At 45.2% G+C, this 19,150-nt stretch overlaps 2 protein-coding genes and 1 long non-coding RNA gene across 8 annotated transcripts in view; 2 read left to right on the top strand and 1 right to left on the bottom strand.

The window, feature by feature from the left end:
* APBB1IP (amyloid beta precursor protein binding family B member 1 interacting protein) overlaps positions 1–1,086 on the top strand; it is a 115,300-nt gene extending 114,214 nt beyond the window's left edge. The window contains exon 14 of the mRNA XM_003130751.7: positions 254–1,086. Within this exon, the coding sequence (XP_003130799.4) occupies positions 254–760 (507 nt within the window). The 3' untranslated portion in view covers positions 761–1,086. The remainder of the gene's footprint in view (positions 1–253) is intronic.
* A 4,716-nt stretch (positions 1,087–5,802) lies between these two features.
* Positions 5,803–19,150, top strand: part of PDSS1 (decaprenyl diphosphate synthase subunit 1) — a 51,044-nt gene continuing 37,696 nt past the window's right edge. For 3 of the 6 annotated variants that reach the window (XR_014818014.1, XM_005668142.4, XM_084980409.1), the window contains exons 1-4: positions 5,803–5,992; positions 9,737–9,801; positions 11,272–11,392; positions 14,426–14,556. Coding sequence is in view for 3 of the 6 variants with exons in the window: in XM_005668142.4 (XP_005668199.3) it covers positions 5,858–5,992; positions 9,737–9,801; positions 11,272–11,392; positions 14,426–14,556 (452 nt within the window). In the remaining 3 variants the exon portion in view is untranslated. Of the gene's footprint in view, positions 5,993–6,617; positions 6,701–9,736; positions 9,802–11,271; positions 11,393–14,425; positions 14,557–16,561; positions 16,704–19,150 lie in introns of those variants that run through there. The other 3 variants (XM_084980406.1, XM_084980405.1, XM_084980407.1) reach the window with 3 other exon arrangements.
* On the bottom strand, positions 10,483–12,102 carry LOC146399529 (uncharacterized). Its single transcript, XR_014818051.1, has 3 exons — positions 11,934–12,102; positions 11,094–11,590; positions 10,483–10,536 (listed from the first exon to the last, which is right to left on the bottom strand). It is a non-coding gene; the product is annotated as an uncharacterized LOC146399529 (long non-coding RNA).

The raw sequence follows: 19,150 nt of genomic DNA, 5'->3' as shown, positions 1-19,150 counted from the left end.
GGTAGATCAGCAGCAGGTAATGTTAAGTAATAATATTATTGGTAATAACATTTAAGGCCATTTGGAGTCAGTCTCCTTTCCCAGAACACGGATAAGCTAGCCAGAACAACCTGGAGTCCAAGACAAGAGGGGTTGAGACGCCCCCAGGGGGGCAGCTGCCTCTTAACTCAGCAGACTCACCTGTCTGTCCATGGAAATGTCATCTGCACATGGCGACATCATCAAGAATAATGCTTTTGTCGCTTTGTTGAAGGACAAGAAACCAGTCCTCGGCAGCCACGACCCGGGAGCGCCCAGGGCGCAGCCGAAGTCCCTCCTGCCTCCCCCACCTCCCATGAGACGGTCCTCGGACGTGGGCGGCAGCCCCAGGACGCCCCCCAAGGCCATGGGCGCCGCCGCTACTAGCTTCCCCATCCCGCCCGATGACCTCCTGCCGCCACCCCCACCCCCACCGCCGCCCCTGGAGGACGACGAGCTCCCTCCGCCACCCCCTGATTTTAACGACGCTCCCCCAGACTTCGTGCCTCCCCCACCGCCATCGATTGCGGGCGATGCTGGGTTCTCCTTGCCGCCCCCCCCGCCACCCCCGCCCACCCTCGCCCCCGAAGCCGCGAAGCAGTCCCCGGTGGTCTCCAAAAGGCCTCCAGTTGCCCCCAAGAGGCGGGAGAACCCTGGACCACCCGGCGGGGAAGGCGGGGAGCAAGATTTCATGTCGGATCTCATGAAAGCTTTGCAAAAGAAGAGAGGCAACGTGGCCTAAGGGAAACTTAGAAATATCTTTGGGTGATGGGTATAGTCATTGCTAACATCAAGTGCATTTTTGCTCCTTTTATTTTCATGACATCTTGTTCATTTTAGATACAATATTGATGTATTCAGCCTAGAAATAATGCAAAACGTCTTCCTGTTGCTCAAGTACATTCGTAATCCTTAACCTAACACAGAATCTAGAACATCCACCTAAATGTACATATCTTTCCTATGTATTTCCACTTCAGTGGCCGTTCTCTTACATGTTAACTAAAATGTTTTATGTTCTTAATTTTATTGTTCTGAAGCATCAAATTAATAAAAGTTTAAAAAACATTTTCCTGAAGATGGTATTTCTAGAAATACCAGTGTATAAATCTAGTGCACTATCAATTCCATTTTATAATATACTTGACCTTATAAAAATCCTAGGCCTTCTAAAGTCCTGTTGATCTTTGACATATTTTCCATCTCCACCTCAGTGACCTCCACAACTTTCAGAAAGATGGAAAGAAGAAAAAGAAACAGGAGAGGCAGAGTGAATGCAGTTTCTTTGAGACCCATTGCTTGATTGATTGGAGTCTTGGACATAATTTAGTTTGGTTTTAGTTTTCTTTTTCTTTTTTGGCTGTGCCCCTGGCATGCAGAAGTTCGCTGAACCAGGGATCCAACCCATGCCACAGCAGCCACTCAAGCCACAGCAGTGACAATGCAGGATCCTTAACCTGCTGAGCCACCAGGGAACTCTCTGGTTTTGGTTTTCTAATGGTTGAATAACATAGTAATTTAAAAAAAAAGTTATTTAGATAATTTTTGGATTATCTATTACTACAATGCTATAAGTTTCTATAAATAAAAATTTAGAGGCAGAAAAAGACAATCATATATTCTTCAACATGGAATGCTTAACCTACATCCCACAGAGCTGGGTTGCCATCTGGGTCTCCTAACTTCTATTCATTGTACATTTCCTTTATGGTGAAAAACTATGAAAATTCAAACATTATAATGTTTTTGAGTTTTCATATTAGATGATGTATATTTTAGGAAAACCACTGAAGAGAATTAAGAAATTTTTGTGGTCAAAATGTTGATACGGTTTTAGTGGACCAAAAGGTTGAATGCACTGTGTCTCTCCATCCCTGCCTTTATCACAGGATGTAAAAGAAAACTTTAGGAAATACATGGTCCAGATGGTCCTTGCTTTCATAGTTCAACATGCACAAGTTCCAATTACCACAATTTAGCTAAAATAACACTAGTTCCCCAGCATGGTTCACATTTGCTGCCATGGTATTTTAAATGTTAGTAATTATGTGAAGTAAAAACTCCCCTCTTAGCTCTTCAGCTCAAAAATCACCACATAAATATCAGATACATATCATGATCAATGACTGACTGCATCACTTCTTTCAATGTCTGTTAAAGATTGATCACTGCATATCGATCACCCTATAAAGTAAGAATTCCATGCATAATGAAAATGACATATTGAATCAACAGAGAAAGGTAGCATCAGATCAGTTTGTTCAACTGTTTAGAATAACTCCTATTTATTCCACCCAAGTGTAGGTGAACTATATGTCAGTTATAACAGAAGCAAGAGAATTCTTTTATTTTCCCCATATGAGTTAAAAACCCAAATGTGGGTCAGATTTAGCTCTTCATGCTTTCCCCAAGAACATGCTGAATAAGGCAGCAACATGGGAAACAAATGGGTAGTTAACCATAAAACAGATTTTATTTTAATTTAATTTTATTTCATTTTATTTATGTATTTATTATTATTATTATTATTATTTTGGTCTTTTTGCCTTTTCTAGGGCTGCTCCCGTGGCATATGGAGGTTCCCAGGCTAGGGGTCTAATCGGAGCTGTAGCCACTGGCCTATGCCAGAGCCACAGCAACGCAGGATCCGAGCCGCGTCTGCAACCTACACCACAGCTCACGGCAACAATGGATCCTTAACCCACTGAGCAAGGGCAGGGATCGAACCCGCAACCTCATGGTTCCTAGTTGGATTCGTTAACCACTGTGCCACGACAGGAACTCCCCATAAAACAGATTTTAGTATCAAGAAAACCTGGCTGTATGATTAGGAATAGAAGATCCAATAGCATATTTTCTTCTCCTTTAGGAGTGCCTCTGTGTGGAAACTGCCTAATTATATAATTAATGCATTTTCTGTTATGATTGTCTAAAAGTTTAGTAGAGCGTGGGCAGTATATAATGTCTCATTAATACTTATGATTTTGTAGTGATTGACTCACATTTTGGCAAGGTAGCTGATCAGTTAATACCTGTGATCCCTGACAATGGAACAAAAAAGGCTAATTGCTTCAGAAGTACGAAATCTCACTCTTATGAAGCTTTAGCCAACTAAAATCTCAGAGAAAATTCTAAATGTATGTTACCTTTTATCTTAATATCTCAGAGAAATTGATAATAGAAATAAGAGCCCAGGAGCTAAATGTCATAAACTAAAACCTCAGAGAAAATTCTAAATGTATATTACCTTTTATCTTAATATCTCAGAGAAAGTGATAATAGAAATAAGAGCCCAGGAGCTCCAAATGCCTCGGGGTAGCCAAAAAAATGAAAAAAAAAATTGCTAACATTTCAGTGTATCTGTGTTTGAATCTCTTCTCTCAGTAAATATTCTTAGCACAGTTATGTTGATAATTCACCTGTTGGTTATCTAATAATCAGGATGATAAATTTTTATGCAGTACTATGAAACAAGACATGGTTAATACCCATATAGTATATATAAAATCTCCCCTTGACTTGGGAGTCCTAACTAGATAATGTTTGAATAATATCATTATCCTAACTTGGTCCTAACTAGATAATGTTTTGAATAGTACCATCATTATGCAAAGAAAATGTCTTCAGGTGTTCCCATCATGGCTCAGCAGTAATGAACCCAACTAGTATCCATAAGGACATGGGTTCAATTCCTGCTTTGCTCAGTGGTTTAAGGATCTGGCATTGCTGTGGTTGTGGCATAGTCCAGCAGCTACAACTCGGATTCAAACCCTAGCCTGGGAACATCCATATGCCACAGGCACTGCAAAAGAGAGAGAGAGAAGGGAAAAAAGAAAGCTCCCAGGCTAGGGGTCGAATCAGAGCTACAGCTGCCAGCCTATACCACAACCACAGCAACTAAGGATCTGAGCTGCACCTGCCACCTACACCATAGCTCACAGGAACACAAGATCCTTAACTCACCGACTGAGGCCAGGGATCAAACCCACATCCTCATGAATACTAGTTGGATTCATTTCTGCTGCACCACAATGAGAACTCCCAGGGTAAACAATTCTTAAGCAAAAATGGCTTAATAGAATCAGGTGGTGCTCTATCCACCAACTAGAATATGGGCAAGACATTTAATTCCTCCATATATTCCCTACATATAAAAGAGGACAAATGATAATACCTAAGTCACAGGATTGTTGCAAGTACAGTATAACTGTTTACTGCTACATTCTATTTTGGCAAATGCCACCTGTTGGATATTTCTTAATATATAAACCTAGACCAAGATAAGCCACAACAACCTTTACTTGTAACGCACCTGACATATCTTTTACATAATATTCTGCAGGATGGGAGAAAAAATCCTCAATAAAATTAACTTTTAAAAAACTTATATGCTTTTATTCTGTAAAAAAAATACTTTGGGGAGTTCCCGTCGTGGCGCAGTGGTTAACGAATCCGACTAGGAACCATGAGGTTGCAGGTTCGGTCCCTGCCCCTGCTCAGTGGGTTAACGATCCTGCGTTGCCGTGAGCTGTGGTGTAGGTTGCAGACGCGGCTCGGATCCTGCGTTGCTGTGGCTCTGGCCTAGGCCAGTGGCTACAGCTCCAATTCGACCCCTAGCCTGGGAACCTCCATATGCCGCAGGTGCGGCCCAAAGAAATAGCAAAAAAAAGACAAAAAAAAAAAAATACTTTGAAGATAAGTGTAAAAATAATGTGCTCAGCAATACGAGCACTTTCATTCTTTAATGCAAAATGCGTGAGTCGAAAGAAAAAAAAATATTGGAGAATCATGGTTGCCTTTTTATTGGACTATTTTCTCATAAGAGTGAATTGTTTGAGGACAGAGTAAGTTTCTTCTATTTCTGTATCCTTAGTGCTTACACTTTGTCTCCTTGTGTACACGTACTGAATGATTATATCACAACTTCTGTTATAAATACGCTCTCTCAGTACCACGAGAAGAGGAGATCTGACCATAGAATAAAGGAAAGGTCTTTCTAACTCATAGAGGGTATTAATCCTGTCCATTCTCCAGTATTCCCTGGGATGGTTACAAATAGATTCACCATTACCAAATATTAAAGAACTTCACACAGCTTGGTACACACCCGAAAGGTACTCAAATCTAGATGTGCCTAAGACTGCCAAACTAGGCTACACTATACCTAAAAGGTTTTCAGAGGAGAGAATCCAAAAGTGGAGAGATGGGGCTAATCTAGCTTCTCTTTCACAAGAACCCTGTCGGGGGGGGGGGGGGTTGACTTATTACTGGAAAGACGCAAAAGGCTGTCACTTTCAAGGCCAGGTCGCCACGAAAAGCAAACGAAGGCGTGACAGGTGCCAGTTAAGAGAAGCAGCAGCAGAAACTGGAGCCACTGGATTAGCAAAATGGGAATTAGATTCTTTACGTCCTATTTCCACCTAAACACGCAAAAGCAAAGTTAGCCACAGTTCGGCATACGCCTTGTGTTATTTTTGACTGACTGCGGGTCCTCCAGGTTGCATTTTTGCGGTGACTACTTGAACACCGGTTGGGCGGGGTCGGAAGAGGCCACTCCCCGAGAAGAAGATCACGCTGGTTTTTCCCAGGCTGGCGCGGCGTCAAGGGATCCAGCCGCCCCGGCGCCGCCACACGCGAGCCCCTCTGCGGCCACCCCTCCAGCTCCGCTGCAGGAAGCGCAGGGAACGCTGGGCGGACCGCGACCCCTTGGTGGCGAAGGGGCGGGGCGAGCGGGGCAGAAGCTCTTCCGGTGCCGGACTTCCGGCTCCGGGTCCGCGGAGGAGGGGCCACTGGGCCAGAGGCGGAGCTGCCGCCCAGCCGCGACTTTCAGACTCGGACCATGGCCTCGTGCTGGTGGCGGTGGCGGCGCGGCTGCTTCTGGAGGCCGGCGGCACGGAGCCCTGGGCCTGGCTCTCCCGGCCATGCGGGGCCGTCTGGGCAGCGCGCCGCCGCTGCCGCTGTTGCCCGTGCGCAGGTGAGGCCGGGGAGCGCGTGCGGCGGCCGGGCGCAGAGGTCACGGCGCCAATGACAGCAGCAGGGCGGAATGAATGGGCGCGTGTTGCACGAACGACGCGCGGGGGCTAGGGGGCTGGGGTGGAACGCGACCCCGGGCTGGAAGGGCCCTGGGGACAGGACCGAGCTGAGGGCTGGGTGCCCAGCGTCTGCCTCAAGTAGGATTATCCCGCGCAGAGCTTCGGAGCGTTGTTCTGGGGACCCGGGAGCACCTAGGGTGTGGCGAAGGGGCAGTGAGGAGCCAGGTCCCGGGGGAAACGCAGGCAGTTGCTCTGTGTCTCTTGAGGTACCGGCAGAGTAAAGCGTGAAGAGCGTCCGCAGTTGTTTCGAGTTACAGCCAGGGCTTCGGAGCACCGAAACTTAACTGGGATTTCAGAGCAGAAGGTGCTCTGAACGCTCAGAGGTACGAAGGACCGGGGTAGCCTCAGAATAGGCGACTTGTGGAAGACTGGTTTCACCTGTGCTGTGGTTGATTCGGAGGGAAGGCACACCTTGACCAGGTGGAAGGACACGGGTAGGAGAAGAGTGAGGATGCCGTAAACAGAGAAACCTTGACCTTTAAATCGACCTTTGACTTCCTGAAACAGAGTCAGAATCTGAGCACCAACCATGCCTCCTTGACGCTCTCCCCTGCTGCCTTTGGACTCCATCTCGTTTTTCTCCCTTTCCGGTCAGTTTAGCTCCTGTGTGTTGATAAGTTTCTATGGTTCTGTGAGTCCTTTTCGCGCTTTGTAGTGATAAACTCTCAACGTGCACTAGGCTAGGCTCGTACTGTTCAGCCTAACAACGTAAACTTTGTGGACTCACCTTTTTAGAGACTTCTCCGGTCACCGAAATTGTGTATATAATTGTGTAATAGTTGTATGTGCTCACCTCTCATATATAAGGCTAATTTATTTTAAAGTTTGAATTTAGAACTCTTGTTTCATTCGGATTTCGCTGTACCCCATCAGACACTGTTTCACATATAGGAAATATGTAGCATTTCTAAATGTCTACTTATGGATACATATCTCAACTTATGGAAAATAGACATTTGGAGAGAGAATGACAGGTAGTCTAGTCTATGGACTAGACAGTAAAGGGAGACAATGGGGAAAAGAGAACCTACTGAGATCCATTTCAATACTGTCCTAGCAAGCCTTCAAATACCTCTGGTACCACAGATGAGGACATTATTTGGAGAGATGGACACCCCATTGATGCCACTGGAAACTTCTTGTCTTTGACTCTCTCTCTTTTTTTTTTTTTTTTTTTTTTTTTGATTCCATGCCCATTAAACAATTATCTCAGACAGGGTACTTTCCTGGAGAAAAAAATGTGCTCTCTCTCTGACTTAATGACCGAAAGGAGAGTTTGTCCTGATGACACCAATACCGGATATTTCTGATTAGTGTGTCGATGGGTTTTTTTTTTTTTTTTTTTTTGAGAGTTAAGTTTTATTTGGGGTGAAATTAGGACTTGAGCCCGGGAGACAGCATCTCAGGTAACCCTGAGAAACCACTTCCATCAATGGTATTTTTCGTTATAGATTAATACATTGGAGTTCCCGTCATGGCTCAGTGGAAAGGAATATGACTAGCATCCATGAGGATGCAGGTTCCATCCCTGGCCTTGCTCAGTGGGTTGAGGATCCAGAGTTGCCGTGAGCTGTGGTGTAGGTTGCAGACACCACTCGGATATCGAGTTGCTGTGGCATAGGCTGGTATCTACAGTTCTGGTTCAGCTGCTAGCCTGGGAACCTCCATATACCATGGGTGCAGCCCTAAAAGACAAAAAAAAAAAAAAAAAAAAAAGAAAAGAAAAACTGTAACACATTCTGCCTCAGGCATATGTTTGGACTAATTCAAGTCTCTTAAGGGCCAGATAGTCCTTGCAAAGAGCAACAACAGTAAAGCTACACCAAGCTCTGCCAACAAGCTCCACGCTTCCTGACATTTGTATGTTTTCTCATCCTCCATTGATAGCGTCCACATGTCTTGTAATAGGACAGAAACCAATGTGCATTTGATTGTACCAAATCACTTGTCAGTCTGTCTTGATTCTTACTCAGCATTTTATCTCTCTCTCTCTTTTAAAAAATATTATGGCCACATCCACAGCATATGGAAGTTCCTGGGACAGGGATTAAGTCTGATCCACAGCTGTGACAAGTCTGAATCCTTTAACCCACTGCTCCCGGCCAAGGATCAAACCCACAGCTCCATAGCAAGACAAGCCACTGCAGTTGGATTCTTAACCAATGAGCCATGGTGGGAACTGCATTTTCTCTCTTTAAAAAAATAAGTGTGGCAAGCAAGGTTTGTTTTCAGGGAGAGTTTGTGATGGAAAAGCCTAAAGCAGAATGGGGAAATGATGGTTGCCCACTAGTAGTGGCAAGCTAATGACTCTAGTTGAAGTCTCTTTGAATACTTTTCTGCTCTTCTCATCTTGGAAACTATTGCCCCAAGGTACTTGTAAAGCAGAAAATAGCTTGATTGACTACATGACGTGTTAAATGTACACATCTAAGAGCCTTTTGCATACTCTCTAAGTTGCAGCATCTCTGCCAGTAGATATTGTCAGAAAGATATTACCAGGTAACAGACAGGAAATGTTGGAATCTGAGTTAAGATGTACTTTCTGGAGTCCCCGTCATGGCACAGTGAAAACAAATCCGACTAGGAACCATGAGGTTTCGGGTTCAATCCCTGGCCTCACTCAGTGGGTTAAGGATGTGGCATTGCCGTGAGCTGTGGCGTAGGTTGCAGGTGGGCTCGGATCTGGTGTTGCTGTGGCTGTGGTGTAGTCCAACAGCCGCAGCTTCGATTCAACCCTTAGCCTAGGAACTTGCATATCCTGTGGGTGCAGCCCTAAAAAAGACCCAAAAATAAATAAATAAAACTACTAATTTTTGAAATGACCATGTCCCTGAATTCTTCAAGAGTGGCTGTCTTTGTCTTTGGGTCCCCAGTGCTGGTCACAATTCCTGGCCCATAGTAATGCACAGTAATTGTTGGAACTACTATTTGACTTCACCATCTCTGAGTCTTTTTAAAAGTAGTCTTTTGTGGAGTTCCTGTCCTGGCGCAGCGGAATCAAATCCAACTAGGAACAATGAGGTTGTGGGTTTGATCCCTGGCCTCGCTCAGTGGGTTAAGGATGTATCGTTGCCATGAGCTGCGGTGTGGGTTGCAGACATGGCTTGGATCTGGCATTGCTGTGACTATGGCGTAGGCCAGCCCCTATAGCTCTGATTCAACCCCTAGCCTAGGAACCTCCATATGCTGTGGGTGTGGCCCTAAAAAGCCAAAAAAAAAAAAAAAAAAGTAGTCTTTTGTTCTAATAATAACAAGATGTGATGCTGAGCTTGCTTGTTTGTTAACATTACTTTTTAAGAAGTGCCGTTTCCAGATATGTTTAGGAACAATCACTTAAAATAGGCAGTGTCTGTGTAACCGTAAATTCCTTCCTATGCATTGAATCCAACTTTTTCATCATCTGGGCTGATGCTTTGAGGATCTTGATTATTTTTTTGTTTTAAACCAATTTAAGATTTAAAAAGAGTGTAAATCACACTAATCCTTAACTATTCTCGGTCCAATCTAAAGTCTACACTCTCTAAATGGACAACTGAAAGATTACATTTATTATGAATTATGGGAGTTTTTATCTAGTGTTATAAACAAGTTTTTAAAATTAATTTCTTAATACTTTTATTTTATAGATGTCCTGTTTTAATCTTGTGAAGAGTTTAACATCCGCCTTTTCAAATATGTATAGTATATCACGGTAAGTTTGTAATTCATATTGCAGCTACTAAAATTATTAGCCATATTGTGAATAACTTTCTGTTCTAAATTGTGGTGGGCTAGTCTCAAATGTTGTTTAACTAAGCGTCTCAATAGCTACTCTGTGTGATCTCTGCCTTTTCAAAAAATGAGAATACAGGAGTTCCCATCATGGCTCAGTGGGTTGAGAACCTGACATAGTGTCCATGAGGACACAGGTTCAATCCCTGGCCTTGCTCAGTGGGTTAAGGATCTGACATTGCCGTGAGCTGTGGCTTAGGTCGCAGACATGGCTCAGATCCTGTGTTGCTGTGGCTGTGGTATAGGCCAGCAGCTGCAGCTCCGGTTTGACCTCTAGCCTGAGGACTTCCATTTGGCACAAGTGCGGACCTAAAAAGACAAAAAAAAAAGTAAGAATATAGTCATCCCTTGGTGTCCTTGGGAGACTGGTTCCAGGACCCTTCCCCTCACACACCAGAATTCATAGATACTCCAGTTTCTTGTATAAAATGGCGTAATCTTTGCATGTAACCTCCCCATAGCATCCTACATACTTTAAATCATCTCTAGATGACTTAGAATACCTAGTACAATATAAATGCTATGCAAGTTGTAAATACAGTATAAATACTACGTAAATAATTGTCCTAGTGTGGCAAGCTCAAGTTTTGCCTTTTGGAACTTTTTTTTTTTTTAATTTTCAGTCTGAAGTGAGTTGAATCTGTGAATGTGGGACCTGCAAATACAGAGGGCTGAGAATAAGAAAAATGAAACGCAACTCAGAACACAGTGAACGGATTTTGGTTTTTTGGTTTTTTTTTTTCCATTTTGTGGGTTCCCAAGGTCCTGATTTTAAAAATAAATAATTGGAGTTCCCGTCATACCGCAGAGGAAGCAAATCCAATGAGGAACCATGAGGTTGTAGGTTCAATCCCTGGCCTCACTCAGCGGGTTAAGGCTCTGGCATTGCCCTGAGCTGTGGTGTAGGTCACAGGCACGGCTTAGATCTGGCATTGCCGTGGCTGTGGTGTAGGCCAGTAGTTATAGCTCCGATTAGACCCCTAGCCTGGGAACCTCCATATGCCGCCAGTGTAGCCCTAAAAAAAAAGCAAAATATAAATAAATAAATAAATTTTCATTGTATTGTTGAGAAAGAGCAGAATTCTGTTTTCCTAAATTATAATGACCTTTTTGTATTCAGGCTTAATTTCCAGCAAGTATCTGGAATAAAGTTTTCCATCATTTCACTCAGATACATACATATGTGTATGCATAGGTATATATAATTCTTACTTCGAAGTGAAGTTATCTTGGAATTCCATGGTGCTGCAGCTGGTTGAGGATCCAGCATTGTCACTGCTGGGGGGTGGGTTTGATCTCTGGCCTGTGAACTTCCGCAGGCCAAAGAAAAAAGAAGTTATCTCACTAAATAAAATAGTTCTCAGTCTTGCCTTTCTGCTTCTCCCACCAGGTTTCATCACACGACACCAGCACTGTGCTGCTGTAGCAAAACACGGAGCGGTGAGAAATACACCGATCCTTTTAAACTTGGCTGGAGAGACTTGAAAGGTCTGTATGAGGACATCAGGAAGGTAAGTTGTTTTCGACGATGTAAAGTTAATCTCTTAGAATTATGGAAAACGGCGCAGGTTTTCAGACATGTGCCATGCCATTACAGACTTGATTCTTGAATATCAAGTTGCAAATATTTCTTGAGCAATAAGTATGGGGCAATGTGGAGGATGCAGTGCAAGTTACCATCCAGAGTCAGGTGATTCAGAGTTGGGAAACTGAAGAAAAGAAAAGAAAAAAAGCCACAGGCGGCACATACTCGTCCAAAGAGTCTCTTCAAATCCATCCCCTGCTTTGGGCTGGTGAGGCACTGGGGCCTCTGGGGCCTCCTGCTCCCATCCTCCTCTCCAGTTCCAAATGTCATTGCCAGGCTGCCCTGAATAGGGCCTTCTTCATTAATCATTCTTTTCCCCCAGATTTTCAGTGCCTCCCCCCACCTCACATGGATTCGCAAAGGCTGCTCAGAAATGCTCACGTGCCCCTCATCAGCTTCCTTCCCCTTTCAAGGTTCTACATGCCCCGCCCCCCCGCCCCAATTTTTGCAGCATCACCACTTCCTACCTGAGGGGCCAAGCCAAGGCCACAGAGGAGGAACTCCCCGAACGCCTGCTCTGTGCTTTTACAGGTTCAGCTGCGCACCTCTTGCCCGCTCCTTCCCTGCTCCCTCCATCCCAGGGCCGTCCCTTAAGCCTGCTTAGGTCCCACTCCTTTGCCGCCTCAGTGTTCTAAGAACTCCTGCAATTCCTGTTCTCTTGCTTTAACTGTAGACACACCCTCTTCATTCTTTCTGATCCATTCCAGATACTCCCACTTCTTCTAGTTAACTTTTAAAGGACTGTCCCTTGACCTTGTGCCACTCCTGTTCCCTCTCAGCATTCTTGGCCTCTCTCTCTGTTTGGTGGCTGCCTTCTGCTAAATCCAGTGGGGACTTGTGGTTTGAACACTGGACACTGTTTTTTGTGTTTTTGTTTTGTCTTTTTGCCTTTTCTAGGGCCACACCTGTGGCATATGGAAGTTCCCAGGCCAGGGGTCTAATCGGAACTGTAGCCGCCAGCCTACACACAGCCATAGCACCTCGGGATCTGAGCCACGTCTGCCACCTACACCACAGCTCATGGTAATGCCGGATCCTTAACCCACTGAGCAAGTGCAGGGATCAAACCCACAACCTCATGGTTCCTAGTTGGATTCGTTAACCACTGCACCACAACGGGAACTGCTGAACACTGGACGCTGTTGACCGCTCCCCACTCCGTGGATCCCCTCCCTTGGCTTCAGCACATTATTTGTTGGCCTCTAGACCCTCCTTCAGTCACCTCCTGGGTTCCTTTCTACCCGCTCCAACCCACTTCCTTTAGTTTTCCCATTCCAGGGGATTCTGTCGGCCCCACCTCTCTCCCAGTCCTCATTTTACCTGTTTCCATACTTAAGAGTCTCAGTATCTCTGGTCCAGATTGACTTCTCTTCACTCTCACACACACGCGCACGACTGCTCACTGGGCAGCTCCATGGAGTGTACTGTCCGACACCTGATAGACCTGAAGCTCTCCTCTCCCCTATGAATTGCTTTTTCTTGTTTTTTGTATTGATTGAAGGTTGCCGCCCAGGGACAATGTCGAGGGAAGGGTCCTTGATTCAGCCCTCACCACACCCTCCTCGCCTCTCTCTTGCCTTCAGTCCCCCAGCCTTAGGTTTCTGTCACCCTGGCATCCTTCTCCCCTCCTCCCTCAGCCTGAGCCAGAGGTGCCTGCTTTGTGCTCCCAGAGTAGCCATCCCTACCTCCACAACAGCCGTCGTCATACTGTTTGGTTGCACTGTAGTACTGTTTCCTTCTAGCATCTAGACTCTGAGCTCCTTGTAGGCAAGAGGCGGTCATATTTAACTCTGAAACCTCTGCATTTATTATCGTCCTTGGCACCGAGTCAGTGACTGAAGGAGTGAGTGACTGACCGTCTGGATTGCGTCCCCCTGAGCCTGGCTGGGGGTCTTCTGGGTCCATTCTTAGCTCCCACTGCTCCCCAGGGCGTAAGCTCCAATTCTTTCCAGCAAGTCCCTGAGGGGCAGATGCAGTAAACACGCATGCCCTCCTCTTCCTCCTCTTCACAGTTCATAATCCTACTTATCCTTTAGTCCCCAGGTAAAGCTTATCAGTTCCATGAAATGTTGTTTCTCTCCTCCACACTGATCTCCCATTCTCTGAACTTTTTTTTTTTCCCCGTTTGCCTTTTCTAGGGCCGCTCCCGCAGCATATGGAGGTTCCCAGGCTAGGGGTCAAATCAGAGCTACAGCTGCCAGCCTAACACCACAGCCACAGTAACTCAGGATTTGAGCCAAGTCTACAACCCACACCACAGCTCATGGCAACACTGGATCCTTAACCCACTGAGCGAGGCCAGGGATTGAACCCGAGTCCTCATGGATACTGGTCAGGTTCAATGACATGAACTCCCGATTCTAAGAACTTTTCATGCATTTAATGTATAGCATTGTTCAAGTTACCAATGTATTATTCACTGAATGTTTCATATTTTTAAAATTTTGCTTCTCCAACTCAACTGTAAAGTTCCTCATAATCAGGTAAATCATTACCTTTTCTCTATTAACCTTTCACATCCCTGTGGCTGAGTAATGACTGAGCCAGACTCTGACCCTTGCTCTTCCCCCTGGCCACCATCTTGTCTTTCGGCCCTGATACCCTGACATCCTGCTTCAGTGGTCCCCACACTCCCCTTTTTTCCTCTCCTCTCCATCTTCCAGGCTGCAGTGAGCCCTGTTTCTTTCTCTCTCCAGCTGTCATGGACACCTGCCTGCTGTCTCTTGTAAGTGGGGCAGGTGGCAATGCCTGCTTCAGCACTTGGGCCACTGGAGGCGAGCCAGGCATTGCTTATGGCCCAGCCTTGTGGCCATACAGCATTGGAACCTTTTACAACTGAGTGTTGAATTTCTCAGCTCAAATAAATACACTAAAATCCAATCAAAGCTTTGTGAAAGAAATCCCATTGACTTTTTGTGCAGTTACAGTGCCATACTGACACAGAGAAACTTTGTTTCAGGAACTGTTCATATCAACAACAGAACTTAAGGAAATGTCTGAATACTACTTTGATGGAAAGGGAAAAGCCTTTCGACCAATTATTGTGGTGCTAATGGCCCGAGCCTGTAATATTCATCATAATAACTCTCGGTGAGTGGTTTACTTTCTTTCCTCTGTTGGTTTTATTATATTTAGCAAACGCTTCTTCCCATGGTTACCATTTAGTTTCCTGTTGAAGAAGTAGTATGTATCTGAGAATTCACTTTGTGGTGAGTAGGTGCTGACTTTGCATTTCCAAGGTCATCCTAGGGTCTGATCAAGGCATCTTCCTTTTTCACACTTTTACCCAGGGAAGAACAACTTCAGCCACAAACAAACATTTTGAAAAGAATTTTAAAAGCCAATTCAGTTTTCTCATTCAGAAGTAAAGAACAACAGGATGTATGCATACTTGTAAGCATTGTGTACACAGGGCCAGTGGTCCAAAGGTTGATGATTATAAAGTCATGAGCACCACACCCTTGCAGTGCCCGAATTCCCGCAGTCTTCGGCAGCATGCCAAAGGAGAAGCTTAATGAGGCATTTTGACTGTGGGTCTTCAACTTTCGTGTTTCAAATATATATATAAATTTTTAAAATACCAAAATAACAGCACTGTTTTAATATTCAAGGAAATCTTTTTTAACAATTTTTTTTTTTTTTTTTGTCTTTTTGCTATGTCTTGGGCCACTCCCGCGGCATATGGAGGTTCCCAGGCTAGGGGTCCAATTGGAGCTGTAGCCACCGGCCCAGGCCAGAGCCACAGCAATGTGGGATCCGAGCTGCGTCTGCAACCTACACCACAGCTCACGGCAACGCTAGATTGTTAACCCACTGAGCAAGGGCAGGGACCGAACCCGCAACCTCATGGTTCCTAGTCGGATTCGTTAACCACTGTGCCATGACGGGAACTCCAGTATTCAAGGAAATCTTAAAAGGACAATGGATTTACCCTGTACTATTATTTTTTAAGCTTTTTGCCACCTTGCTAGAGTGTCTTCCTTATTTGTACATCATGTGATCTATTGACAGAAACTCCATTAGACCGTAAGGTACTGATACATTCCCCAGGTGTTGAACTTTTGCATTGCATTCCCTTTTCTCAGTAGATAACAATTTAAGGGATGCCTAAGGTTTGCCAGCACAAAATTGAAGGATGCTGTAAGAATGAGCACCCGATGTTGCTTCTTAGCACATGCTCCCTTCTGCCCGCAGCCGTTTGTGCCCTGCTGCCGTGCCCTCCAGCACCAGCACGTCACCCCGTGCTCAGGGGTGCCTCCCCTCACCCTGAGACCTGCCACGTGTTCACAGTATAGTTTGAATAAGCAGTGAAATCTTTGGCTGTGCCATTTACCCATCATCAGGACCTCTTTCATTTCACATGGAAGGCAGAGCGACAGAAATGCTCCCTCTCTGGGGGGATGTGCTTGGCCTGTGAGATGGAAATCCTATGAAATCAGATTGTTATGATCATTATACAACTACAGATGTGATAAATTGAGTAATAAAAAAAAAATTTAAAAATTTTTTTAAAAAGAGTGAAAATTTCATACCTGAAAAGACAAAAAAAAGAAATGCTGCCTCTGAACCAAATTTGAAATACCTTTCATGTGGTCACAGGGATTTTTCCACCTTGACACTACTGGCATTTTGGGCCAGATAATTCTTTGCTGTGGGGGCTGTTATGTGTATTGTAGGGTAGTTGGCAGCACAACCGGTCTCCATCCATTAAGGTGCCAGTAGTTCCTCTCCCCCTGTTGATGACAACCAAAGGATGTCTCCAGACATGTCTCCTGAGGAGCAGAATCATCCCTGCTTGAGAACCACTGGTCTAGAGACAGTGTATGTTTATGTTTTTAATTTCTCAGATTAGCACATGATATGGTTTGTCACCTTCAAAGGTAATATGGGAAGGAAAACTATTTGGCCTTGCTTTAAATCCTGTCAGCTGTTGTTCCCCATAGTTAAATCTTCCCCATTTATCTCATTAACTGTATCGACTGTTGGTTGTATAAAAAAATGTAGAGACCCACACACAGAAAAGACATTGCTAGTTTAAAAGTTCAATCCTGCCTTCCTCAGGCATGTTCTAGCTACAGCTTCACTCTCCCCATAGGTGATGGGAGCAGGGCTTACTGAAGGCACAGCATGGAGGCCGTGTCCAGCGCTGGGATGTGAGTCGTGACTGGCGTGCATTTGGGTGGTACCGTGGCCTAACAATATTCTCCAAGCCCCAACTTCTTGAGAATACTTACTTCGTAAGCATCTTTTAGATCAGGCTCTTGATGAGCTAAATATCTGCTACTTTGATGCCACCTAAAGCAAGGAAGGGGGTGGGGGGCAGGGGGAGCTTTTGGAGAGCCTGGGCCATTTGTGCTTTTGCTTGCAAGGGGCAGAAAAGGAAGCCAAAGATTCAGGGCAGGAGCACACAGCCTCTGTTTCTAGCTGATGCCACCAGAGCCCGTTCCAGTATTTCACCTGCTTGCTTGTTGGTGTTGGCAGAATTGAGAGAGGTCTGCTTATCATTTGACCATCAAAGTTAAATGACTCCTCTAAGGCTTAGCAGACATCATCATCTTGCTTCTGGAATATGTATTAAATAGGTTCGCTGTAATCCTGGAGAGGATTTTAGAAAACAATAGAACAGATACCTTAAATAGAGAGCAGGAGGAGTTCCCTGGTGGCTCAGTGGGTTAAGGTGTTGTCGGTGCTGTGGCGCCAGTTTGATCTCTGGCCCAACAATATGCCACAGGAATGGCCAAAAAAAGACAAATATGGGTGGGGGGGGACTGCTTCTATTGATTTTTCTCATTTTCCTTTATTCGCCTTTTCAGTTGTCCACCATGTGTTCCCTGCTAGATTACTGTGATTTCTTAACCTGAGGTCCATGGAAATTGCGGGGGGGGGGGTGTCTGTGAGTCCCTTAGAGTCATGTGCAGAATTTTTTGTGTGTTCGTGTTTTTCTAAGGGAAAGTATACATGGCTTATAATATATTCTCAAAGGGGAATATGGCCCAGTAAAGCTTAAGACTTAATCTTTACTTTTCTTCTCTGTATCCTAATAACCACTGTACCTGGTCTGGAAAAGTAGGAGTGCATACAACAGATAATCAGCCTTTGAAAGGGCTGGAAAACAGAATCGTGGTGGGTTCTGAGTCATGCTGCCCAGATCCCACTTCAGTGACGGACCTCTGCCTCTGCTGCTAGCCCAGGTGGTGTTGGTGGAGAGCCGCTGGTTCTCGGCCTCCTCCGGAGGTGCCTCACTGCAAAGAATCCCCTTCCTGGAGCCAGGCCACACCCAGGAACTGATAGATGAGGCTAGAATGCTTCCGAGCCCACAATGGAGTGGCCACGGCTGTGGATGGGCCTGTGTTGCAAAAACTTCTCCCTCACCCAGTCCTGCCTCCTCGTCCCCCTCCCTCAGGTGTTGACCCCCAAGTGCCCTCCTGAGTAGACACCCTGTGCTTAAACAGGAGCATCTGCTTCCCAGAGAACCCAGCTAGCAGCAAAGTTCAGCCAAACCCAAATTCTTGGTCAGGAGTTTTATCAGAGAATCCAGACCAAAAAGGAGCTTTATAAGAAATCCGTGTCTGGACTTCCCGTCGTGGCTCAGCGTTTAACGAACCCGACTAGCATCCATAAGGATGTGGGTTCAATCCCTGGCCTCGATCAGTGGGTTAAAGGATCCGGTGACGCTGTGAGCTGTGGTGTAGGTCGTAGATGCAACTCGGATCTGACATTGCTGTGGCTGTGGTTTAGGCCGGCAGCTACAGCTCCGATTCTACCCCTAGCCTGGGAATCTCCATATGCCATGAGTGCGGCCCTAAAAAAAAGAGACAAAAAGACACACACAAAAAAAAAGAAAGAAGGAAAAAGAAAAGAAATCGATGTCTGTGAAATTGCTCTACTTATTGAATACAATACAATTAGTGTCTCGTCTCAAACTAGCCAAATTTCCGCTCAGCAACCTCGTGGAAGGCAGCTGTTCTTGTCATTGGTCGTCATGCCCCTGTTCCTCCTGGAAATCCCTTAGCCCTGGCCAGTGGATGTCACTGCCTGTAGTCAGCATGACAGGCCCCTCAGGTTCCATGGGACACAGATATGGTAACCTTGGTTGTACATATGGTCAGGCGGCATCAAATCCTGCCAGTCCAGTTTACACAGCCAGACATTTGATCAGGTAGAACAGATTATGAGATGCAACTTTCACATTAGTTAATAGATCAGGCTTCCTAATGTAAAAATCTTAAATTCAGAAGTAACTTTTGTGATTCTCATAAAGACGAAAGAAATTACAAAAGCCTACTCTAGGAAAACTGCAACAGAACTGTCATTACAGCACCAGCTCCCGTGAATGATTCCTAGGGTCAGGCTACCTATCGTCCCAGAACCACTCCTGGTTTCTGTGTGTTGGGAATCATTGAGCTAGCTGCTGCTGTTTGTGGGGTAGCCAGAAAAGAAATGTTCCTGTCTTTAGGAGATGGCAGGTTTGGTGTCCGTACTCATTATTAAAGTGGATCTTGAAGTAGTCTTTAACAGGGATACCTACTGACATAGAGGAGGCTTTGATACCTGGATGGCTAGAGTAAGACGTCTGTGGGGCTTTGAACATGCTGTGTGCACGCTCTTCCAGCTCCTTCCACTGAGGGGGGAGGGTGTTAATTCCATCACCGAAGGAATCAACTTCTGCCCTGTCATTAGCTGT

The sequence above is a fragment of the Sus scrofa genome, chromosome 10 (genome assembly GCF_054392235.1).
Source record: "Sus scrofa isolate SSC_HxYL_T2T_F1_AM1 chromosome 10, Sscrofa_HxYL_maternal_Yorkshire_Landrace_v2.0, whole genome shotgun sequence".
NCBI lineage: Eukaryota > Metazoa > Chordata > Mammalia > Artiodactyla > Suidae > Sus > Sus scrofa.
This window is presented reverse-complemented; position numbering and strand designations above follow the sequence as displayed.